This window comes from Camelus bactrianus, chromosome 8 (assembly GCF_048773025.1).
Source record: "Camelus bactrianus isolate YW-2024 breed Bactrian camel chromosome 8, ASM4877302v1, whole genome shotgun sequence".
NCBI lineage: Eukaryota > Metazoa > Chordata > Mammalia > Artiodactyla > Camelidae > Camelus > Camelus bactrianus.
This window is the reverse complement of record NC_133546.1, coordinates 14,704,798-14,730,731: the sequence shown is the minus strand read 5'-3', so window position 1 is coordinate 14,730,731 and position 25,934 is coordinate 14,704,798. Positions and strand designations below refer to the sequence as shown.

Here is a 25,934-nt window from a genome sequence, read left to right as displayed (position 1 = left end):
TAACACTATTCAAATGTACTGTCTCTCATTTACTGTTACAAATACACTTAAAGCAAAGCAAAGCTTTAAACTTAAAACTTGTTTCCAGTCCAAGTTAGTATTCTAAGCCTATATGGCTGGTTTCCTCCGTCTACCAATTATTTACTGAAAGGATCAAGGGAAATTGTATACATCGCTGCTGGAAACTGAAGAGGGTGCTGAGAAGGTGAAACCTTTAAACTTTTCAGCAACAAATAATATGGATCACAGTGGAGGCACAAGTTTGCCATTCACTGAACATGGAAAATGTGCCACCTGGGAACTAGGGTCTTCCAGGAGTGAGATCAGCTTTGGGCCCACTCAAAGCAAGGATGTTAGCCTCTTCCATAGAATGGGAGGAGTCCTGTACTGGGTGAAAAGAGGGACACAGCAGCAAGACATTCATACAAAGGGAAATATAAAGTCAAAGGAAAATTCTTAGCTATATTTTTATTATTGAATCCATCTGTTTACTGCTAGAGAATGTGCATCCACAAATATAACATGTATGGTATACTGCATTAAAAAAATTATATACATTGATGGATAGAAAAGGGTATGAAACAAATTATCTCTGTTTGAGATTATAAGTACTTAAATTTTTCTTTTGATTGTTTTTTTCCTGTAATGAATGACTTTTTGTAATAACAGGAAGTTTAAAAATTAGTCCCAGCAATAAAACTATAAATAAATTACAAATTCCTATTAGCAATATTTTCTTTCCTTCTCGAATTCTTTGAAACTCAAAGATACTAATTATCTTTAATGAAATAGTTTTGAGCCAAATGTATACAGCAGATGTGTATATGTACTCCATTTTAAAATGTTAACAAAAAAACAAAACTCAAAAAACCCTGAGGTAAGGTGGCATAAAAAAATTGAAAATATTTATTGGGGCAGAAAAACAAAACTTGAAAATTACTATTATTGGGATTGTAAAGTAAATAGACATACACTTCAATTGTGTAATACGAGTGATTTGTCATTAAGGTCTTATCAGTTCAATAATGCATTTAATGTAACAAACTTTAGAAAGGCAGTATCATAAAATTATCTTAAAACACTACATGTTAGGTCATCATTAACACTTTGGATAAGGATAAAGATGGCAAAACTCTTTACTCTTACTGTATCATCATACCAGACTCATACATGTTACCTGCTAAATTTAAGTTCAAAAGGTGTCTCACTTATCAATGTCAAGTTCTATTTTATTGTACAATATCCAGTTCAGCAATTTTCAACTATGTTGTAAAATCAAATAAGAGCAAAAATCCTTAGAAAAAAATGTATTTGTCTTTTTCCTTTTTAATAAAAATAAAGTTGGGTCTTTATTTTTAATAAAAACAAAGTTGACAGAGTTCTGTTCAAATCCATTCTAAGAGAATCTGTCAAAACATTTTCACCTTTAAAAAAATCTGAACACTACAAAAATTTGTCAATTTTGCTCTACTCAATTCTTTCTGGAAAAAGTGTATTGAAATTATTAAGGAAATAAAATGTGGAAGAATTGAAAAAAATACTTGCAGTAAAAAGAATAAATACTAACATTGGCTAATGCCACCAGGGAGCAGTATGCCCCATATACTATTCATAAAAAGGCTAGAAACTCCTTGGTAGCATTATTATTAAATTGTATGACATTATTAAGCTCTACAACATCAAAAAATGAAGAGCTGATTCCATAAGCTGTCCAGAATTGTCTGTTTGAAGGCAGTGCATTTATGACCACAAGGATTCCTGATGTTCTTCCATACATTCCAATTATTTTGCCATTAGTCATCAATCAGACTCTAGCGACTAACTGTTAGAGCAGGATTCAGTTAACAAAAGCCAAAACTGGGCATCGACATTAACAACAGTTTACGGATGCTTCCGCTGCAAATTTCACATTTTCCAATAATGAAAATTTGCATAGAAGTTGGAATTTGAAAGGTTCCAACTGTATGTTTTACATGAAATCTTATAGTATTTTCATGAAAAAAGCTGTCTAGTAACATAAATTGCTTCTGCATCAGTTCCACAAACAAGACAAGGACCTAAAACATCCAAACTGTTCACAGACAAAGTCCTGTTGGGAAGCAAGCTTGTGATTTCAATACGGTCTTTGGCAGGATCAGTGCTGAGCCAGGAACTTATCAGAGATTGGTGAACATTAGCCTGGTTACTAATGCTGTGAGACAAAAAAGTACTATTTCTTCCTCCTGAGGGAAAAAAAGAAGAGGGAAAAACATCTTTCAAGACTAATTTTATACTAGTAAACACCTGAAATTCCAGTATTTTTAAGAGGCAATGATTTAAACATGTTTTAATTCTCAGGACTAACAGGCTGATAATTCCATATTATACAGCACAATTTTTGACCAAAGGTTTATTTAGGGGTATTAAATACTCAAGTTTCCATGGGATACTATGGCTGTCAAACCTGAAATCTTCAGCAAAGCAGAAGATTCATTTTGACCCTGTTTTCTTGTTTATTCTTTAATGAAAAGCCTCAGAAATGTAGCAAAATGGCCAAAAGACAATAAGAGAAAAAGAGATTTAAAATGAAGATAATATATAGAAATCTAAGCTGTCAGGTAATCAAAAAATGAAGTGATCATGAGAAAACTTCTGGATGTATTTCTAAAAGTATATTTATTTCCATACTTCTAAAAATATAATCAACTTGCTTTAGATCTTTTATTGTTAGCCTTTATGTTAGGTAAATGTTCTTAAAAGTAGAATTTTAGAACACTACCAGATTATAAACTTTTATCTCTGACAGTGCTCTGTATTTAATAGAGGATTAAGTGGTACAGAAGCAGTATATTTCAATCTTAGCAATCATCTGCAATTTTCTTTCCTCTCAACTTTCTGCCAAACCAAATAAGGACAGATTTCATTTATTTAATAAATGGTTGAGTATCTACTATATGCCAGGCTCTGGGCTAAGTGCTGGGAATGAAAAAGGTAAAGTCCCTGATATCTTGAAACTTAAAGATTATGGGTTTAAATCTTGCTGATCCTTGAAAGTCCAGCTCAACTTCCTTTTCTAAGAAGAATTTGAAGATGACTCTAGTTCATGCTTCTCTTTTCTTTCCTGGAACCCTCAACACTTGTATGCACCACTAATCATTTACTACCTATGTGGGGTAGGGTATAGCTCAGTGGTAGAGCATATGCTTAGCATGAGAAGGCCTGGGTTCAATCCCCAGTGCCTCCGTTAAAAAAAAAAAATTTACTACCTTATAATATGTCTTAGATCATGATTTCACTTTCACTTTTTTTGCAAGAGCAGGTTGCATAGATTATTTTACCTTTTCACAGAGTCTAGTACTGTCCCTTGCAATACTAGACAAAGGCTACTTCCAGTCTAACCAAGGTTCTTCAAACAGTAAAATTTCAAATGCAAGATAGTGGGCATAAGAGTAGAAAAATAAACACCAAGTGCTTAGCTAATCCTTAGATAAAATTATTAGTTTCTCTGGAAACATAAGACAGATCATGCAACTCCCCTGCTCAAAAATTTCCAGTAGCTTCTATCACCCTTGGAATAAAATCTAAAGTCCTTATCACAGTCTCCAAAGTCCTGTTCCTCAGCCAATCCCCACCTGTCGCCCGCATGTTGAGCTGCAGCCAAGTGGCCTCCTTGCCTTTTTGTCTCAGGCCCTTGGAATGTGCTGTTTCCTCTGCCTGGAGTGCTTTCCTATGACTCACAACTTCACTTCTTCAGGTCTCTGCTCTGATGTTCTCTCTGCCAAGCGGCCTCTCCCCCAATTAATTCTTTATCCCCCCACTCTGCTTCACTTCCTCATAGTCATCAGAGTACTTGGTCCAGTTCTTTTCCTTTTTACTCTCAGTCTCCTTTCCTACTTTTCTATGCTCTACTATGTATCATACGGACAAACTCCATTTTCCAGGTTCCCTTGCCATCTGCCTTCCAGGCAGACCCTGCCCATGGGAGATACTGCTGTGGGTGATGGGAAGGCAGACCAGGGGAGCAGCTCCAGGTTTTTGGCAACGACCACATGGGCAGTAATACCAGCCCCAGCTGAGGTGGCACCTTTTCTGCTGACCCAGGACCAACTTTGACAGCACTTCCAACAGCACAGCAGCAGAGGTGCTAACAACTGTTGATATCTGGGCATTACTCGTTTTTGCTGTTTGCCGTTCCAGCATCCCTCCTTTTGTTCTTCTAGTCCTTCTAACCCATGTGAAACCAATTCCTCTAAATCTAGGGTAGGTTCTGCTTTTCTGATTGGACTTTCGCTGAAACACTATCTATTTATTTATTGTCTACTGGAATATTTGCTCTATGTGCCTTGAGGCTTTTCTGCTCACTGTCGTGGGCTCTAACAGCTAGAAGAGTGCCAGCATGTGGCAGGCATCTGATAAATGTTTGCTGAATGAATGAACGAATAAACTTTGGAACCACAGACAAACTCAAAAAAAGGAAGCTTAGGAAATGCCAAAACAGAAACAAAAATACTCCTTAATTTTAAGTATATAGTTTCTGGCTGACCTTTACTTGCCTCTGTCTTTAATCAGGAGACAGGGTCTTTTAGTCTGAGGAGAAAGCAGTACCTTAATACATAACAGACCGACTTTTGTCCTGCCATACACCCCTGACAATGTAACATAAGAGAGTTATCAGTGCCTATCTTATGGTATGAGGGCCCAGAACAGTGTACTCACAAATAAGACCCTTGGCTACCTGCAGTTAGCCACCTAATAGCATTTCTAGTCATGAGCAGTATGGCAGTAAGTGGCTGACAGTCAGATTGCAAGCTCTGTGATACTAGAATTCACCCTGAGGCCAGACAGTGGAAACATTTTTGTCATTCCTTAATGTTAACAATATGAGAATTTGTACTTTGATGTTTTAAAAATATAATAAAGTTACATACAAGAATCTTCATTAAAACTTTTTACCTTGGTGAAAGAGTGATGATTTCTCAGGTACATCTGTGGAGGCATCCCAATGCCAGAGAGATCCATCTTCAGAACAAGTAAATAGATGATCTGGGTTGGATGGGTGAAAGTGAACTTCCCACACTAAAAGATAAGAACCAGGAAGCTTATTCCTGTGTAGATATAAGTTGAATAAACGTAAAAAACCTGTCTCTAGACATCATCTTCAATTAACCTCCATCACACACCTTCAAACTTCACGCTTATGATAAAAATCAAAGGCTTCAAAATCAAAGAGAAGACATAATATAGCTCTCCAAATGGCTAAAACATGTATATAGGATAAAAAAGCCAAGTAAATCTAATTGTGTATTGGGCTAGCAAGTGAATGAGAATAAATGCTAATCATCTGACCTATTACATTTTTTAATGGGAAAGTATGACAATGGGATAATTCTGAAAAGATTTTTAAAAAATTGTTAAGTTCTCTTATTTTCAATTCCTGTGTCATTAACCTATGAAGATTATATTATTGGAAACAGAGAGAGAAGACTATAAAATTAGTATACAAGTGACTTTCTAAGAGGAAGAGTCCAATTTTGGCTCATGCCAGGATCTAGATACTTCTGGCCTGTGTCACAGAAATAGCAACTAGCTTCTAGCAAACCCAAACCTGGAAATGCTCCGAAAGTCTGGATCCAGTTTCAGGTGAAGGGCTTTTAAGAAGCCAGCTTGGGACTAGGGACTCCTCAAGCCCTAAACTTTAAGGGAACTTTGTGTACCAACAAACATCTGGGAGCCCAGGACTGGCCAAGGCTCCTAAGGAAGTTATCTACACCATGAAGGTAAAACAGTATAGTCTGTGAACAAGGGTTCTGTAATTCTGGGTTAGGTGACCTGAAAGAGGCAGCAGAGAAAGTGCCCAGAGTGCAGCCTAAAAAGTGCAAGGCACGTGTTTGTAAGCTGGCAATTCTCATTCTGACGGTTACCACAATTAAACATCATGCCACCAACCAAAAGGTCACCCTCCTGAGGAAAAGAATGTGTTCTGGGTGAGACCCTGCGTAAAGCACATTCTTACTGTTTCATTAAAACAAAGTGAAACAACAACAACAAAACAACAAAAAAAACTGAAACAAAACAGCCTGCAGAGCCATTAGCAGACTGCCCAAATGTACATTCTTACATAGTTATGAATATATTTCAATATTATTGAAAGTGTATTAATGTACTTTCAAATTAGAAAACAAACTCTATAAAATATCTTATTTCATTTCTAGCCAAGAGTCAGGATGAATTCAAAATACACTACAAGCCATGACAGCTGTGTGTTTTGCTTAACAATATAGGCCAGCAGTTAAAAGCGAGCAGGTAAGAAGAGATCTGAAAGTCTGGAATTCTGCTACCACTGGGTAGTAACATCAGACTGAGGGCATGCTCTATTCTTTTTTTCTTTTTTCCTGGACATAGCTATCTCTGGAAGAGGCAAAAAATTTCTATCCCTTTATCTGTTTCTTAAATATCTTAAAAATCATTTATTTTCCCAAAGTAATAATGTGAAACTTAAAATGAGAAGTTGCAATACTGGTATAATGTTTACTCTTTTATACTTTTATTCAAACATTAATACCAACTTCTCTTACATCAGAATTCAAAACTATAATCCACCTGGCATGTGGTGGTAAAATGAAAAATTCCTGTTCAGCCAAAATTTCTCCACCAAAATCAAAAGACAAACATGAAAAAAAAAAAAACAAAAAAAAAACAAGAGCTTATATCTTTTGTTCTTGTTAAAAGGAAAAAAAAAGGTACAATACAAACTGAAGAACACACAGATTAACAAATATTGAAATCAACAGCCTGCATTTGCATAGGAAAAGGGCATTCTCACATATTGGATATAGCAATATAAACTGGTATTATTTTTATGTAGAACAATCTGACAACATGAATCACAGCTTTAAAATGACAAACTTTTTGGCTTATCAATTCTACTTCTAAAAATTATCCTAAGAAAAAAGCACATAAAGATGAATATATAAGGATAATCACTACGGTTTTCTGTATAATAATGAAACATGTTAAAGAATATAAATGTCAAATATAAAGAGATTAGTTAATTATTATAAATTTATACAATTCAGTCAAAAGCTCTGATGTAGAATGATCCATATATATCGTTATGGAAAGGTACTTACAATATACCATGCAGTTCACCCACCAAAACCTTATATATCTCCACAACACTTACTTTCAGCTTCATGAGCCTTCAAGAGGGACACAGGCATTGTACCTTGTCTAACATCCCAAATACTCAACATTCCATCCTGGCCACCGGTAGCTACAACGTGCTGCTGGTTGGGATGTCTATCAACACAGTGGAGGGGCACTCTGTCACCAGTCCTTTAATGGGAGATACAAGGACTTCAAACAATTGTAAAGTATAATTTATCTTTGAATAATCCATGAAACATGTTTCAGTCCAGTAACTAAATGGTAACTTTGTGGTTGGAGCTACTGGCTGAACTTATGTCAAAAAACTAACTACATTCAATATATTTCTAAACATTAGAATTTGGGGAGAGGATTAAAGGCCAAAGTTATTCTTTCTTTCTTCAATTTGCAGACATAAGGAGCAAAATAATTTGATGATATACAGAAGATTTCCATTTCTTGGCTTTTTAAAAACATTACATATCAGCTAAACAGCATATTCCTTGCTTCCCTTATTTAATCCTTAGTTTATATAATTTTCTTTTCAGCTTGATACATGTTATTTTCTTATTAGAGAAGATAAGGTTGTACACATAGAAAGGGGATTTCTGCTTTGGAAAAATATCTTGGATTTTATTTTTCTCCCAATCCCTTCTAGAGTGTATTACACCCACTATTAATTTGATGAAAAAAATAAGTTTTCCATTAAATAATATAAACTTCAAAGAGATAACATAAACTTGTGAATCAATACAACAAATATTTACTAAATGCAGCATGGTAATTTCAAGCTTATCAAATTATATAGTTGACTGTTGAACAACATGGGTCTACCTATATGCAAAGTATTTTTCACTAGTAAATACTACTGTACAGATGATCCACGGTTGGTTGAATCTGGGGATGTGCAGCCTCTGATACAGAGGATTCTGGGTATATAGAGCAGTGACTATAAATTATACATAGATTTTCAGGTGTTTAGAGGGTCAGTGACCCTAACCCCCATGTTGTTCAAGGGTCAACCATATTTGCTTTATTAAATTTAATCAGGGATTATCCTCTACCATGCAATTAAAATACAATATGGTTTAAAGTCAGTTGCTATAAATAATCAAATAAACTTTGCTTTATACTACTGAAATCACAAATCAAAACTTACAGTGATAATATCTGAGAGGGCTCATTTCCTTGTTGTCTGAAATCCCATATTTTTAACTGTCCAATGGAATTTACTGTAAGAATCTCAGGTGTTCGAAGGAAGGTTACAGCATGGAGGGTACTGCTATCTGCATTGTCTACAAATTAAGAAAACAGCAGTGTGTGTTAATGGGTCTGCCTTTTCCATGAAAATCTTAAATTGCATTCCTTCTATTGACTGCAATATTACAAGCAAAATTTAAGTAAGTCACAGTTTAATTTCTATAGAGAAATGCACAGTAATATATATGTAAAATGGACTCTCCTTTGATAGAAAAACTGTATCACTCACAGGACACCTGAACTGTTTATTTTTTTAAATAGAGGGCTGAGTTTTCACATATTTCTAATTCCACTTAACATTGTTACCCTCCATTTTTGAGAGAGCTGTTCAAGCTCCTCTATATTCAATTTTCTTTCCCACTACTTAACCCAGAGCCTCCATTTTATTGGACCAAACTCCAGCGCTTCCTCCAGAGTTCACTCTGACCTTGTAGTGCTGACTCACTGCAAGTCTACTCATCTTATTCCTCATGAAATCCTTCTTGAATGCTTTAATAGTTCTTTTCTTTGTCCTTGAATGTTTAAGTTTATGCCACATAATTTAGCATATACTTATGGACTTTTGTTTTGTGACACTCTTCCAAACTGCTACCAGGCATTGGTCCTTAATAATTAAACAAATGGTGATCCTCAGATCTAAAAATCATAACACAAAAAACTGATTCATGGGCTCAATCCACAGAGGTTCTGATTCAGGAAGTCTAAGGTGATGGGCTGTTAAAAATCAGCTCAGGCAAGTCTGTGCAGAGCATGGTTGAGAACTACTACACTAGAACAATCCTTCCGAAGCATGATAGGGAGTACATCACCCTTTGCTCAAAAACGTTCAACAGCTCCTTAGTTGCCCACCTAACAAAATGTAACTTCTACAGCTGTGCATTAGATTCTATACATCCTGGCCACAACTTTTTTTTTCCATTGTATGTTTATACCACATTTTATTTATCCGTCTGTTGATGGACATCCTGGCCACAATTTACCTTTCTTGTTTCACCTCTCACTTCTTCTATACAAATACCTAAAGTCAGGTCAAACTACACTTTCTATCATCTTCTGAATGGTCTTACCCTGCTTCCGTGCTGTCCTCTTTTTCTGGTGTGCCATCTTTTAGCATTACTTATGTCTAGACCCTAAATTAAATTAATTGCCACCTGCCATTCAATTCTTTATCTGATAATCCCCTCCAGCTCTCTCACCCAAATTTCTCTTTCCTCTAGTCCCACCTTCATACATGCCTTATCAACATACAGTCTTGATAAAGGGATCCTGCTTTGTATATTTTTAAATCCCTCGAACACCTAGCGTTGTGTTTACTTAGCACATAGTAGGTGCTCGATTACTATGTGATAGACAAAAGAAATATGATTTTTCTTACCTATAGTTCTTACAGCTTCCTTGTGATCAGCTCTGAAGAGATTTATTCGACCATCTTCTCCAACTGTGACAATTTCTGGGTTGCTACACACAACACCCGTGCATGGTGCACTGCTACAGGAAGGGCTGCCCGGGCCCGTGTGGTAGTGAGCTGCTGTCCACTGCTGGCTGACTGACAGAGTCTAGGTGTCAGAAATGACGATATGATTAATCAACCCAAAGCTCCAAAAAAATACCACTTTCCCCAACTAAAATGTTTAAAATTCTGTCTCACACCCTTCTAGAAAAAGAATACTCTTTTTCCTTCATATTTCCAAGTATTAAAGTCTAGAAGCTACTTCCATCAAAGCTCTGTATATACCAGATTAGATTCCCCCAAAAAAGGCTGTTTATAATATTCCAAACTTACTTCAAGCTAAAAAAATGGTTTTTGGGTATCAGGTAACTACGTGATCAAAAGCAACTCTAAATTCTTAAGTGAACTGGCCTACATCTAAGAGATAAATCTCTGTAGTGCTTTCCAAATGACTCCATTAAGAAAAATACTTAACAAGATCCGGATCTTACATTTACCAAGCGCTTCTATTAGTAAGATGACCTTTACTAACTCCAAAATCTAAATAAGCATTCTCTTCCAGCAACTTAAAACTGTTACCTCAAGTTGGGCTACTTTAAAGGACTGCCCTTATCACTACGCTCAGCACTCTTAGGCTTTAGCACACAAGAAAGGTATTGAAAAAACTGTCAACCCTTCATACAGTGTGTCTTCTCTTCTGGTGAAAACCTAGGTTCTATCTAAAGAAGCAAAGCAGCTGGTCCTGTTCTCTCTCCTGATACCTGAGCTAGAAGGTGCTCTTTCTTTCTTCAAAAGACCAGAACAGGATCTTAAAAGAGAGAATTAAAGGAAAATTACTTGCCAGAATACTTCATTGCTAGACCTAATCTAATAGAATTTAAGAGATACCCAATTTCAATCATAGTTCAAACAAACATAGCCCTAGAATTAATCTACTAAAAGATAGATATTTTCCTCCTTCATGTTTTGAGACTATAAAATTTTATTATTTGTGTCATTATTAAGTATAATCTTATTTAAGACTTCCTAAGAATAATTAAAATGCAAATAATTAAAATGTTTCAGTTTTCAAACAAAAGTTCTTTACCTGGTTATTTGGATGGTGAAGTAAAACTGTTACACATCCTGTTGATGAAGCAGCTACAATTCTTTCCTGGTCAAAAAACTAAACAAAAAATTCCTGCTTGTTATAGATTCATAAATATTCATAAGGAGGAAGCTTATTTGTTTAACTCATTTAGTAGTACAACAATTTTAAAATGCAAAGAGCCTGTAAATGCTAAGCAAGTAAAATGTGATAGGTCCACACAAATAAAAGTATTTTCGTTAAGAATGAATAACTAATTTTTTTCTCTCTAAACTCGTTCACCTGAAAGTATCATTCCCAGGGTTAGGCAATTTTCCACAGAACAAAATACAGGGACTTTGAAGTCATACAGATCAGAATCTGAAAATCCCATTCCCACCACTTACTACTGGCTTTTAGACCTTGGCTAAGTTATGTTCTCTAAGCCTTGCTAAACCTGCAAAGCAGAGAACTAATCTCTACTTAGGTGGTTGTTATGAAAATTCAAAAAGCAAAAATATGTAAAGTGCCCTGCATAGTATTTATCACATAGTATATGCTCAAAAGATCTTAGTCTCAGTTTTCTCATTAGTAAAACAGAGATAGCAATACTTGATTCACAAGCAGTTACTGAGAATTAAATTAACTTATGTAAAGCTCCCCAAACAGTGCGTGGTAAATAGTAGATGGTCAACCAGACAAACAAGCTAGGATTAATTCTGCATCCCCTTCCTCAGTCCTGATTCTGGCAAATCATAACCTACAGAGAACTCAGTTTCTTGTAAACCCAGGGTGAGACTAGACAAACTTTAAGGCCCTTTACGTCTCTAAATGTAGTACCCTCAGTATTTTAAAAGTTAATTTTTGTATATTACACAAACTTACTTGTAAATCCATTACATCACCATGGTGTCTGATATCACACAATAACTGATGGTCTCCTTCAAACCCTCCATCAGGGTCCAAGTTCCCAAAATCTCCAATAGACCACAGTGAGACATAATTTTCCTGTAAAGCAGAAAGTTTTATCTTGAAATGATATATACGTCAAACTCTAAAATTAAAATTTGCATTGCCTACAGTCAACCTTGCTTTAAAAGCATCTCAGGAAAATGGCATGATGATTATTAAAAACACAACGAGATTCAAGGCTCAGGCACCCTATCGATGGCTCTGAGGTACAGGGCAACCGAGTCTGAGATGGGCATTCGAGGCACAGAGAAGGACGAGAGGAGCTAAAAGCCGAGAGAGTTCGCGCGCCGGCGGCCGGGGGCGCGGCTCTAGGAAGGAGGGAGGAGGCAGGGCTCCCCGGCCTTGGAGCAGGGGTACCTCATTGTCCCAGGACCCCGTGGCGAAGGTCTCTGCGGTCTGTAGGCTCCCCGGAGGCAGCGGTCGCCAGCGAGTCTTGCTGATTTTCTGTGACACAAACTTAGCATAAATTTCCTCCATGCCGAAAACAATCGCGGCACGTACAGCAAGAAGCACACCGCGCGCCACTCAGTCCCGCCCCTTCCCGCGGAGTCCTGATTGGACCGGACCTTAAGGGGGACGGTGGCTGCAGAGAACCAATTCTCCTCCGTCTGCGGTGCGGAACGAACGAGCCAGCGGGAGGCAGATGGGACGCCCTTCCTGAAGGCAGCTAAGGCAGCGGCTCTGACCGAGGCAAGAGTGTGCTGGTCCCGGTGCTGTAGTACCTGCTCCTAATCTGCAAAGTCAGTACAGGAATACTGAGGCAATACATTTGTGCAATAATTACGCAATGTAGGACAAATTTAAGGGCAAAAACAAAATCAATGTAAGAGAAACCACTCAGTAGACACACCTAAGCATTGAATCTTGCATTTCACCGCGCATAGAAAAGATTTAAAATTCTTTAATTCTCATGGAAATACGTGACTGACATACCAATTTATTATTCAAAACCTCTCCCTTCATGCCCTCCAAAACAAATCCTTTTCTTCAAAGTTAATACACAGTGTCAGAAGCTGAATTTGGAATTCTGAAGACCCCAGTTCCAATTTTGATTCATTGTGTAACGTTCCTCAGTTCATTTTTGTATATAATTAAGAATGATTTTGAACTACAACGTCAACAGCTGGGGAGCCAGAGCTCTTCCTTTTTCTGTATTTTTGATTTGACCTATGGTATCTTTTTTATTTTATTTTATTTTATTTTATTTTAACTCCTCTCTGCTTCTCAAAATCCTCCTCATCCTTCAAGGACCAATTCCTTCCTCCATCTTTTCCTATTACTCCAGCCCATGATGATCTAAATAAACATATCACTTAATATCTATACCTTTAATAGTACTTAAATTTTGTCCTCTGTCGCTAGTTTTCTTTTGACGCAAATCTCCCCACTTGGAATGTAAATCCCTAATGCATACAAGGCTTATTCATCTTTTTTTTTTTAAAAAAAATCTCCTTTATACTATATAAAAGGGGCCATGATTTTGTTTCCATTTGATATTGGTAGTCCTATTTCACAGCAACAGTTTATAGAAGCACCACATGGAAATGCAATCCATCTGGATAAGCTTTAGAGAGAGTTATCAGGTTCTTATTGAACACTGAATGATATTTTGTATTGTTTTAAACTGGAGGACTATTAGGAAACTGCAGAGAGATGAGATAGAAAATCACTAGCGTCCCAAACCGACAATTTCATCCCCAACATTGAAGTAAAGAACACTGTTTCGTTTATTGTCGCAGAATCCCAGGAAAACGTTAATATATATTTCGGATTGAAAGTAGACTACGTAACACATTTGACAAGGTCTGGTAAAAACTAGAACTTGAAAATTGTTGCTGATGCAGTAGCATCGATGTCTTGACATAGCTTTGTTTCCTTCCTTAAAAGTTTATTGGACTAAATGATGACTGGATTCTTCCAGCCTCAGTTCCGATTAGGAGTCAGCAAATTGGATGCTACAGGCAATGTTTCTTATCAGCTTCTCAATGTCTTGAATAGGTGATAGCAATAATGCTGGTGCCTAGTCTAACAATGGAATTTATGAAGCTGAATTAGCTGAAAACGCATACCTGTGTTGGGAAAGGAACACATTCGCCATAGGATATTGTGGTATTTTAAACTACCTGCATTGTTCTAAAGAGCAAAGCATTCCCCACGCTCCACCCCCGACTCCGTTTCTCTGTATTCAGCCACTCTGATTTTGTGTTTTAGAACAAACCGGGGTCCCAAAGTCTCTGCTAACCACTGATGTACTTGTCACAAGCCAGAGGCTAGAGTACTCGCATTAGAGGGCACTTGCCCTCCGGCTTAGGCTCCACCACGCGGAGTTCTGACTCTAACCGACCTAAATATTAGTCAACTGGGTTGGGTGAAGCAGGACGGAGGAAGCCCACCGTCTAACAATCTGGACAGCTATAGGAGCACCCCCGCCGCTCCCAACAGCTGACCCAGCGGCGACTGTGGAGCCACCGGCAGCGGCGGAACCAGATCGGCCCTTCCATGCCGGCACCGCGCTGGGTAATCAGAACCTCAGCGAAGCACGCGACCGACCGCGCGGGGGCCCACTCCGCCTGCCGCAGGCCAAACCCAGCAAGGAGGCGTTGCGCAGCCCGAGGACTCAGAAAGGCCACGCAGCAGCGGCAGTGGCGCTGACTCAGCGAGGCCAACCCGCTAGTGTCAGGGAGCCGCAGAGGTCCCCCGCGCAGGCGGCGGGCACGCGGCCACCGCCGCCTCCGGCCCCACCCGACCGCACCCGAGGCCGCGCGGCGTCACAGAGCGCATGCGTGCCGCGGGGAATGCCGGGAGCGCGCAGTGGCGGTAGCGGCGGCGACGGCAGTCACAGCGGCGGCTACAACGGGGACGCGAGCGGGGCGGTGACCGTGTGGGAGGTGGTCTCACTCTTGGGGAAGCTGTTAGGCACCGTCGCCGCGCTGAAGGTGGTTCTGTACCTGCTCCGGGTGTGCTTAGCGATGGCCTGGAAATCCGGCGGCGCCAGCCACTCGGAGCTAATCCACAACCTCCGCAGTAAGTGCCACCCCCGCCCGGTGTGGGGCCACTGGGAAAGGCCAGGCCTGGACCGGGTCCCCCTGGGCCGCCCGGAACATTCTGTCTACCCACCCCGTGCCTGCCGGAGGGCGTCGGCGCAGGGTTGCACCAGCGGTTCTGAACGGTGTGCGCTTGCGATCGCCTCCCCCGGGACCTGTCACTCATCGGCGATGTGGAAGGGAACTGGGGAGAAGGAGCCAGGGGCCGCTGCTGGTGGGGCAGGGGCAGGCGTTTCCCCGCGGGCCTGGGGGAGGGGGCGCGGCACAGGTTGTGGGACTGTCAGTTGAGTCCGCCGCCTGCTCGTCCGGGTACAGCGGGCGAGGGGAGTGCCCTGGAGGTGGGATGTTGGCCGGGCCTCCTTGAGTCTGGGCTGTAGCTGAGGGGACCCCACCCTCGACCCCCGCGTCTTTTCACCTCCTCCTCTGTCTTAATCGACCGAGCTGCAAGCTTTCTCCCCTATTCTGCCTCCCCCGCCCTCCGTTTTTTCCTCTGGCGGGAGATGCCACCGTCTGATACTGGCGAGGGGAGGGAGAGGGAGATGAGAGTATTGTTGCGGATGCTGAGAGAAATTTCTGGGGCGGCTGTCCAGTGGAAAGCTTCACGGGGGGCGGAGGAAGAAATAATCAGGGGATGCTGTTCCTGAGAGACTTGTATTTCAGGAGCCTTTACAGGTCTTGGGATCCAGCAAACGATTTTGTGTGTGGAATGTTCTTTTTTCAGGGCTACCATATGCTTTAAAAGCCTTGTATGGAAGTTTCTTTACACCATTCACTTTAGTTATTGTATTCCTTCCTCTGATGATAATTTTAGGGTGGGACGAGTGCTGTGTCACTTTCTTTTTTTAAATCGAAATACAGTGTTGTCGTCTAGTCGGGAGACCAGAAGGACCGCAGTCCGTAATAATTTCACTCTGGTCAGAATTTATAGCTCTCTTATTTGCCACTGACTTTGCAAATAATAATACCTTGCCATGTGACATTTTTAATTGTTATAGATTATTTAGCTTTTCATGTGTTTGTCATGTTTCCTAATTCGATTTGTAACCTCCTTGAGGCCTGGGACTTTTTTTTGAATCCTCTCAAAACTTAAAAATCATTCCTTTTTTCATAAATGCCTATTAAATGTGTATTATATGTTTGGATCTGTGCTAGGAATATCAAGATTAGTGAGAGAAGTAAATAGCATTGTCTGGTACATGGTTAATACTTAATATTCATCATTTGACTTTTTTTCAAAACAATATTTAAAACTTGCAAATTGTGTCCTTAATGTTTAGTAATGAAGAATGTTTAGATTTTAAAATTCTGTCAAGCATTGCCAGTATTCATTTTATGGAAGAATATTTGAAAGTGGAAGTTTATGTGCTGAGACAATATTATCGTGACTTAGGTTCCCACGGATTGCACATAAGCTCAATATATTATAAATATTTGTATAAAAATTTTTGAAATGATCTAGTGCCTGCTGTTGCAGGATACACACCTGAAATATTCTGTACTTGAATTGTGATTAAGTAATTTTCCACTGGTAGGTTATCACAGTAGACACTTGGCTGTAGCAGAAATTTGTAATCAATCGGGCTCTTAAAGTCTCTCCTTTTTGGGTCGAATTTGTAGTAAGCCAAGACTAGATCTTCTCCCAGTGGTTTTATAATCACTTTAATGTATTGCATTACTATTCTTAGCTGAAATATCTAAGGATTTTTTTAATCAGAAAATTTAATGAGAAATATTTAACATACATGGGTGTTGATAGTGCACAGTTTAGTTTTATACTAGGTCTATGACTGGTAAGAGGAAATAAGAGGAAGTGAGAGTAAATAAATTGTTTAGCCTCTTTTGTAACACTCTTGCAACTTTTGTTTCAACACTTTGCTGAATTAATTCTAGCTAATAGATTTCATTTTATTTATTAATTTATTGTAAAAATAATGTTTGCTCATTTGAAAATTTCAGTTAGCACAAATTGAAAAATTTTCACTCTTTACTGATTATTCTGCCTTTATGTATTCTTCCTAACTTAAAGGCTTCTAACTGATTCTTTAGAAAAAGATTAAAACATGATTATGCTGATATTGAAGTGAAAAGGGATCTGCAAACTGAAAGAAAAGCAAATTACAGTTTTAATTTTTTTAATGAAAAAAGTTCATGATTGGTTTCATTTTAATACTGTTATAATTTTTTTTAAAATATCTACTTGGTTTTTTAAGACAAAAATATAATTGTTTATGATTTCATAGTTGATATATCATTTATTGATTTTTTTAGACTGTAATGGTACATCTCATAATATGTCTTAGTTTATACTTTGATGATAACTGCTCTTAAGTAACTGAGAACAGTGGTCTAAAACTTGAACATTCTTCACAATCTCCTGAATCACCTGGAGAACTTGTTAAAACAAATTAAGATATTTTGCTGGGGCTCTTAAGAATTTGTATTTCCAACAATAATGTGCTGCTGCCGGTCCAAGGACCACACTTTGAGAATCACTACTATAGAGAACTGAAAATCACAAGGTTAAACCCTACCAGTGTTTCAGCTGAATCACTTTAAAATAAAATTTTAGGAAAAAAGTCTATAGCAGTCCTGCCCAGCAGAGCTTTCTGTAATATCTGTATCAATGCTGTTCAGTATGGTAGCCACTACTACGTGGGGCATGGAGTATTTGAAATGTGGTTAGTACAACTGAGGAATTAGATTTTTTTAAACATTTTTTATTGAGTTATAATCATTTTACAATGTTGTGTTAAGAGGAATTAGATTTTTGTGTTATTTCAATTAACTTTAACCATTAGCCACATGTTGGACAGTATAGGTCTATAGAAATGAAAAATATAGTTATTTTATAATTATAGACTGATAATGTGCTCATGAAACAAATTAACTTAAGACAACTGTGAGTGCTTAATCCAGGGAATATGACAATTCAAGCAATGTTTATATTAGGATTTATTTTCTACTTTTATTGGGATAATTTCATGCCATGGTAAAGTTAGGACAAGAAGTGGACAAGAGTGGATGAGGTTGAGAAAGGCTGTATCCTAGAGCAGGGATGTCTAAACCAAAGGGTTTGTGGAAGGTTAACTCTTAACAGACTTCAAATGCTGTACTGGCCTCTTAAAACAATGCTAACAATTGTTCTTTTACGTATTTTTATTTGTGAAAAAAAATTCAATCTGCTACCCTAATGCATCAGTTATTTCTACTTATATTTCCTTTGCATTCTTGATTGTGTCATTTTGCATGTATAATATATATATAGTTTGTAGAATTAGTCAGCTGATATTTGGCTGTTGTCTATATGCCAGGCGCTGGAGACTGAGCCGTGAAAAACAAACATCTATTCTCTCTTGTAGCTTACTTCTAATGGGAGCAGATAAATAAAATATAAATCACATGATAAGTGGTAGAGAAGAAGGATGGGGAGTGTAGGGTGGTAGGTTTGCAGAAGAACGCCTCACTAGGGTGTCATTTGAATAAAGATTTGGTGACCGGGAAGAAATACAAGCCATTCAGATAGAACTGGGGGACAGGCATTTGAGACAGAGAGAACAGAATGTACTAGGTGTGGATTTGGGGTGTGGGAGAAAGATTGGAGTCAAGGATATGACACCAAGGTTTTAGACCTGGGCAATGTCAATGATTTGCCATTTTCTGAGTATGAAATAATAGATGAGTGAGCAGCAGGGATTTTGGGGGAGGTGGGGAACGTAAGGATGTGTGGGAGAGCAGGAGTTTATTTGGGGGAATGTTTGGTTTGAGTTGCTTATAAGATATTGAAGTGAAGATCCTTGGTAGGCACTTTAATTTGTAAGAATAATGATAATTTATAATTTTTATATCCTTATTTCTGCAAATAAATTGAAATTATTTTGTCATTCTATTTAGAATGTCAGTTCTTAGCCACTTGTAGCATGACTAGTGGAAAAGAGAATATTCCATTAGTTTTATCATGTGCATTTGTGGGCCAAATATAACCAGGTGATAAAATCCTAAGAGACTGTTTTCAGAAATTTGGACCTCATTTAGGCAGGGAGGGTATAGCTCAAGTGGTGGAGCGCATGCTCAGCATCATGAGGTCCTGTGTTCAATCCCCAGTACCTCCTCCAAATATAAATAAATAAATAAACCCAATTACCTCCCCCCTCATAAAAACAAAGAAGCAGAAGTGGACCTCATTTAGAATCCAGAAGAATACATCCTCATTTTAACTTACATCTAGTCAGTCTTCCGGGTACATACTTGTAAGTAAATTTACAGTGCATTGAATAAGATTTAATAGCTATGATGGGGGGGATTTAATATAAATGTATCTACTTAAATTTAAACTAACTGAAATAAAAAATTCAGCCACTCATTCATACTAACCACAGTTCAAGAGCTCAGTAGCCACCTGAGGCTAGTGGCTAACCTGTTGCACAGGGTAGATATAGAACATTTCCACCATCATAAATTCTATTGGACAGCACTAGATCTAGATGCTAGGTTGTATTACAGTCTACTTAATGAGGTCTTAGTTCCATTGTACTGTTCCACATGTTTTTATTAGTATTGCATTTAGTTCTGGCCAACGTGCTTTAAGAGTAGTAGTAAGAAACTGAAGATTATCAGAAAAGGGTGATCAAGATGACAAGAGCAACAGCATTTTATGTGATGATTTGATGAGATAAAGGTTGTTTGATTTAGCAATGAGAAAGCTAAGGAGAGGAATAATATATAAATATTTGAAGAAATGTCATTTAGTAGAGGGTCAGACCAGGACAATGGGAGAAAAAAATTTTGGCTTATTATAAGGAATTATTCACAAAGCTGTCCTAACAGTGAAAAAATTAGCTTTGAAAAGTATTGTTTTCTGTCATTGGATGTATTGAAGCAAAGAATGGTTGACTATTTCACCATAAGGGATATTGTGGAAGAAGTTTGTCCTCAGCTTTTACTATGTACTAGATCTCTGAGGACCCTTTCAAATCCAAGATTCTGTAATTTTAATTGCATCCTAGATTGCGTGAAGTCACCGGTGAGGTGTGTGTGTTTGTGTTTTAGAAGAGAGCCACAGAAATTAACATTTGATTACCTATATTTTAGAGTTTTGCATAACATTTTAGTTTGTCAGAGATCTGAGGAGTCCCAGGAGCATCCTCCTTTGGGAAATAGTGTCAAAACACTTGACTTTATGTATCTATTAAGAGTGACAATGGTCTAGAGAAAGATGTATTTTGAATAATTTCTGGTACTTGGATGATAGGCTTTATCATAACTTGCCATCACTTAAAATTCTGTGATTACAGTGTGAATTTAAAACGAATCCCTTTCAGACTTTCTGTACCAAAAGTGTCTCAAGCTCTACTTACCTCTTATCACACCTAATCGTTCTAGATGGGAAGTGAAAGATGATCATTTTGTTCATTTCTTACTGTTTACTTCAACATTTTGTTAGTCGAGAAGAAATAGGGAATAGATGATTAAAAACTGTTCAAGTCATAAAACAATAATATAATAATGTAACATTTCTTTTATTGAGATGTAACTTTGTAACAAGTTACTTACAGAAACTTAGAGAAAGTTTCTGTATGACTTGAAATCCATCTGCAGTTTATTTTCTTACCTGTGTTTTCAGTGCTTCATACCAACACAGACATTCTTCTTTTTCCGTTTCTGCCAGGATTCTGTTCTTCTATTTTCCAGATCAAAAATCTTGGAATAGTCATTGATTCTCACAGAATTAATTAATTCTGTCCAAATTAATTCAATAGTTATTACAAATGCCTTTTGTAGTCCCTTCTTTCATTGTATTTTCATCAATACTGTCCTGGCGTAGGTTTAGTTTTAACTTGGAGTGATGTGCCTCCAAGTGTCTGATTGGTCATCATACTTTCAATTTCTGTCCTCTCACATTCATTCTGTACTTTACACCGATTGTCCTAGTGTACTGCTTTCTGTTATGTCACTTTTCTGCCCAGACTTCTGTTGCTTACTGTATCAAGTATAAACACTTCTTGCTTAGCTTTCAGGCCTTTTAAGGGTCTTCTGCAACCTGTTCCTGTGCTCCAACTCCAATCCTGTTCTTCAGACTGATCTCACTTTACTCTTCATATACCTTGTGTTTTAGGGTACCCGTTCGGCTGCTATAATAAAGACCAAAATAACAATGGCCTAAACAAAATCAAAGTTTCTGCCTCTCATAACAATCCACATATAAACAGTTCGGAGCTAATATGGTAATTCCATGGTGTTTAAGACCTGGGCTCCTTCTTTCTTGTTGTGTTCCCTAAAGTTCTCAACACTTCCATATTCTAGCTGGTGGGGAGGAAAATGGGGCAAGGGGGAAACCCACATCAGTTTAAGAGCATGATCCGGCAGTTGCATACATAATTTCTGCCTATGTTCTCATTGACAAGAACTTAATTGTAAGACTGTGCATAACTACAGAGAGCCTAGATAATGCATCCAATTAAAATTCTATCATTGTGAAAGAAAAAGAGTCCCTGCCACATGTTACATCTTATTAGAGCAAACACACATTGTATTTATACATCTATATAAATATTATCAACCTGTGGTAGTAACGTTAGGAGAATTAAGATTAATTTTTAGCTAAATAATATATATACATGGTTAAAAGATAAAATAGTACCGAAGGGCTTATAATGAAAAATAGTAATTGCTAGCCCTCTTCCTCCCCACTCCCAGACTGCTTAGAGTGAACCACTTTTAACTATGTATTTGGTCCTTCTGGTGACTGTCTTCATGTCTCTAAATCATATGCTTAAACTGCTGTTTCTTGTTTTATCAACTTTAGACATCATCATCTGCCAAGATGGATGAGTATTTACACCCTATAAACTTACCCCCCTCCCCACATATGGTTATATTGCAATTTTTGCTTCCTCTTTTGTGGTTACCTTTTTAACTTTAAGTAATATACTTTAACCTCAATTTCTTGTTCCACAATTTATAAACTGACAGTATCCCTTAACCCTTCCACTTTGTCAGAAAGGATACTCATTTTGCAACTTATTAGCTGCTCTTTTACATTGTCAAAGTTGGTAATATTTTGTTTTGTTCTGGGCAGTAAATAAATCTGCACTATGTTTATTTTTAAGTGTTGAAGATTAGTAACCATCATTACAAGCATTAATGACTGAGTTAACACTTTGCTGAGCTGTGCAGTGTGCCATGAGTTTATTCTCTGTTCTTTGTTTCTAATATCACAGACCTCTCTACTATTGAAGAGGAATAGTCAAATGTTTTTCCTTGTTTTACACTTCGTCAATTAATGCCACAGTTTAGTTTTCTTAGGGTAAATCATGACTCTTGTATAGTATTTTTTTTTCCTGTAATTTATCTCCCTCTTCACCCTTCCCCACTCCTTAAGTCTGAGAAGAGAAGCAGATTCCTTCTTAATGTGGCTGTAATTTTTCAAGCTTTTTATTATTTGATTTACAGCTTGGTTTCAATTGCATTCTCCTTTTTGAATTCTACTAACTTCTCATTTGGATCAATTGCATATTTAGATCAACATTAGCCATTATTATAATTATTTAATTAGGGTCCCTGGTCCTTAGGGTGCATGAAAATTAAGTATGGGTGGTTCTAAAGCTGTTCACTAATTCAGAAAGCCTAATGGTAATTGCATGTTTACTCATAATTAGGCTATACACTCAAAGTGAAACGTTAAATTACTTTGCAGTTTGCTAGAAATATTTCAGGGCACTGGCAGTTGTATATGTCAGCTTACCAAAAATGGAAAAATTATTTAATAACTTAGTAAATGTATCTTGCTTTATGCATCTTTCAAAATATAGAATCCTGGGCAAAAGCAAATAATAAAAACCTTGGGGTGAAAATTTTGGAAACTGCCCAGTAATGGTTTAATAAAGCTTTATCCTGAGCCTTGATGTATTCAGCTTTTTAATTAATGGCTGGTGACATGCTTTTAAAACAATTTAGGGTTTTTAATAAATTCTGTATGCCTCTACAGAGTAAGAAAGCAGCCAGAGAAACTGACATGAGTTTGAAAGATGTATATTATCTAGCTTAAGGGAAGTAATCTCTTTAATTTACTTGATTTTTTTAATGTGCTTATAAACCACACGTTTAATTTTAAGTGCCACACTTTAAGTATACATCTAGAGAAGAATGAGTAAGTGAATATATGACAGTAATTGAAGTATTGAGTGAGGTTGTTTAACATGAAAAAGATAAGACTTGAAGTGGTCATGATATGTTCAGATGTGTAAACAGTGTTGGTTAGATAGAAAATTCAGTATTTTTTTGTTATTTAAGAGAGTATCTAGGCCTAAGGGTTTATGTAAGTGAATTATAAAGAGGGAGATTTCCTCTTAATACAGGGAAGTGTTCTGATAATTAGTGTGGTCTGAATCTGGAAAGGGCTGTTCCACATTAATGCAACTTTTCAAGTAGAGATCATGGTACCTATTTATGAAGAAGTGAGACTTGATGGCTTCTCAGGCCCCTTATGACCATGAGAGTCTACGAATCACCCCTCTGGAATTTGAATTGAATACAGGGCAAATGAACCACTCAAGAATTATTTTGGGAAATGAATTAGTAGAAGTCACTAAGCTATTTTAATACGGTAGTAGCGGTACAGTGAAGTGGTCAGCAGGAATCTAACATCTCAATTTGAATGGCCCTACCCCTTATTTGCTCTGTGATCTTGAACTACTTAGTCTTTCTACACTCAATTTTATTATTTGTAAAATGGAGTCATAATAGTGCTTACTTTATAGGATTGTTAGAGACAATTTAAGATTGTTTCGTAGTTCCTAAGTTTATATCTCAGAAGAGATAGTGTATGTCATGTAATGTGCTTAGAATTTTGTCTGGCACATGATAAATATTTAGGAAATTATATATCTATTATTATTACTCTGCTTTTAAAACATTTGAAAAAATACTTTTACTGTTTTAATAACCTTTACAGGTAGTTTGCCTAAGCTTATTTGTGTAGAGATAATACTTTCTATTTGGGTTAATTCATCCAAAACTTATAATATTTTTAAATGGAAAGATGATATGTTTGTCGGCCAGTCTGTAACTATTTACAATATTTCTTTAGTTGGCATGCATTGTTTTATAAGTATTCTTTTGTTATTTGAAGAGTTTGTGTTTATACCTTTTATAGTGTCTTTAAACCACCATTTTTAAACTGTTTACTGTCTGGTCAGTATTAAATGGTATCCTTTGATTCCTCCTGTCCACAGTCAGTGATCTAATTCTACTTTTCCCTCTTTTTCCTCTTCCCATTGTTTTTAGTTGCATTCTTTCTACTTTGTCAGAACATATACAGCATTTAAGTTTTTTTATTCAACTCATGTCTTTACCCTTTTGGTCTTTTAAAAAATTAGTTAAAAACAGATTATATTCAGAAGCTATTGCAATAGAGGAAGAGAGACCTCAGTTTTAACTGAACTCAGTTTCCAATACAGAATGGACAAGTGGGGATTCATAGCCTAGGAGCAGGGTGGGGGTCAGTGGGTAGAAAATTACTAAGAGGAAACATCAGAGGTTATGGGGGATTCTGGCTAAACTAGCTTGACAGGATTCTTGCTGAAGGCAGACCAATCCATCCTTTTAGTCTTTGCTCTAAGGTTGGATATGTGTCCTTTTCTAATGTATCCCTGATCATCTCTTAGTTAGATGAAGTACATCTTCTAGAAGATTCCTCAGGAAGGGCTTGTGTGTGCAGCATTCCCGAAGTTCTTGCACATTCAAGACTTTTTTTCTATAACCTTATTATTTGGAGGACAGTTTTGGCTGGGTGTAAAATCCCTGGCTTACACTTTTAAAAACTCAGCTTTATTGAGGTATAATTTACATAAAAATTCCTAATTTTAAGATTACAATTTGAAAATTTTGACTAACAGATACAGTTGTGTAACCACAACCCTAATGATATAGAACAGGAATTAGCTCAACCCCTAGCAACTGCAGATCAGCCGTCTGCCACTATGATTTTGACTTTTCTAGAGTTTGTTATAGATGGAATCAAATAGTGTAAAATCTCCTAGTCTGGCTTCTTTCACTGAGATTAGTATTCTTGAGATTTGTTCATGTTGTTGGGTGTATCATTGCTCCTTTTTATTGTTAACTTGTACTTTCTTTCTTTGAATTTCTTGAAAATGCTGCTTCATAGTTGCTTTGCTTTGAATATTGCTCTTAAGAAACCTGATAGTTGCCTGCTTTTTTTTTAATCCTTATTAGGTAATTTGATTTTTTTTGCTTTGAAATGCTGAGAATTTTATTCCTTGCTTTTAAAGTCTGATAGTTTTATTAGTATGTATCTTGGAAGTTGATTGTTTCTGGTAATAATTTTACTTACTTCCTGTTAAGTTTTCTTAGAATATAGTTTTAAATATTGTATGTTTAATCAGCTGAATTGCTTTGATTTGCGTATTGTTCTCTTTTTACAGTAGCTTTGACTGGAGTTGGTTTTTCTTTTTCTTTTTCCTATTTTTAGGCATTTTGTGGCCACAGTTCAAGAGCACCTTCTGTCAGTGTAGTGACTTGCAGTTTCTTTAATGGATGATGATGTTGGTAATAGTGGTGGGAAATGGGGGGGGAGTTGGCATATCTTATTGCTGTTTTGTTTCTGTAGGATCCTTACTTTTCTTCCTTCTTTTCCTTCATTGCCATATCAAGAGGCACTGTCCTTTCCCTGCTTGTATGAAACAAGTGCTTCTTGTGCTTGCCACATCTGGTCCCACTACATTTTTTAAAAAATAGCTTTACTAAAATCTAATTCCACACTATGTAATTTGCTCATTTAAATTGTACAAATCAATGGTTTTTTAGCATATTTACAGATGTGTACAGCCATTACCATGGTCAATTTAATACTTTTGTTACCTCAAAAAGATAGCCTGTTTTGCCTTTCTATTCCCCTAACCCATCAGCGACAGCACCTGCTAATCTACTTTCTATCTTGTAGATTTTCCTATTCTGCACATTAAATAGAATCATACAATGTGTCATCTTTTGTGACTGAGTT

The 25,934-nt window shown here is 37.3% G+C and overlaps 2 protein-coding genes across 8 annotated transcripts in view; one reads left to right on the top strand and one right to left on the bottom strand.

Moving 5' to 3' along the window:
* Positions 1-451: 451 nt before the first annotated feature.
* NUP43 (nucleoporin 43) lies at positions 452-12,420 on the bottom strand. Its single transcript, XM_010965699.3, has 8 exons — positions 12,231-12,420; positions 11,787-11,909; positions 10,923-11,000; positions 9,761-9,941; positions 8,285-8,420; positions 7,163-7,314; positions 4,933-5,055; positions 452-2,222 (listed from the first exon to the last, which is right to left on the bottom strand). The coding sequence occupies exons 1-8, from the start codon at positions 12,348-12,350 to the stop codon at positions 1,993-1,995; spliced, it is 1,143 nt and encodes a 380-aa protein (XP_010964001.1). The 5' UTR covers positions 12,351-12,420; the 3' UTR covers positions 452-1,992.
* Positions 12,421-14,641: 2,221 nt separating this feature from the next.
* Positions 14,642-25,934, top strand: part of PCMT1 (protein-L-isoaspartate (D-aspartate) O-methyltransferase) — a 43,520-nt gene continuing 32,227 nt past the window's right edge. The window contains exons 1-2 of one of the 7 annotated variants that reach the window (XR_012508542.1): positions 14,761-14,897; positions 25,404-25,480. Coding sequence is in view for 4 of the 7 variants with exons in the window: in XM_074368177.1 (XP_074224278.1) it covers positions 14,669-14,897 (229 nt within the window). In the remaining 3 variants the exon portion in view is untranslated. Of the gene's footprint in view, positions 14,898-25,403; positions 25,481-25,934 lie in introns of all 7 variants that reach the window. The other 6 variants (XR_012508541.1, XM_074368177.1, XR_006728577.2 and 3 more) reach the window with 6 other exon arrangements.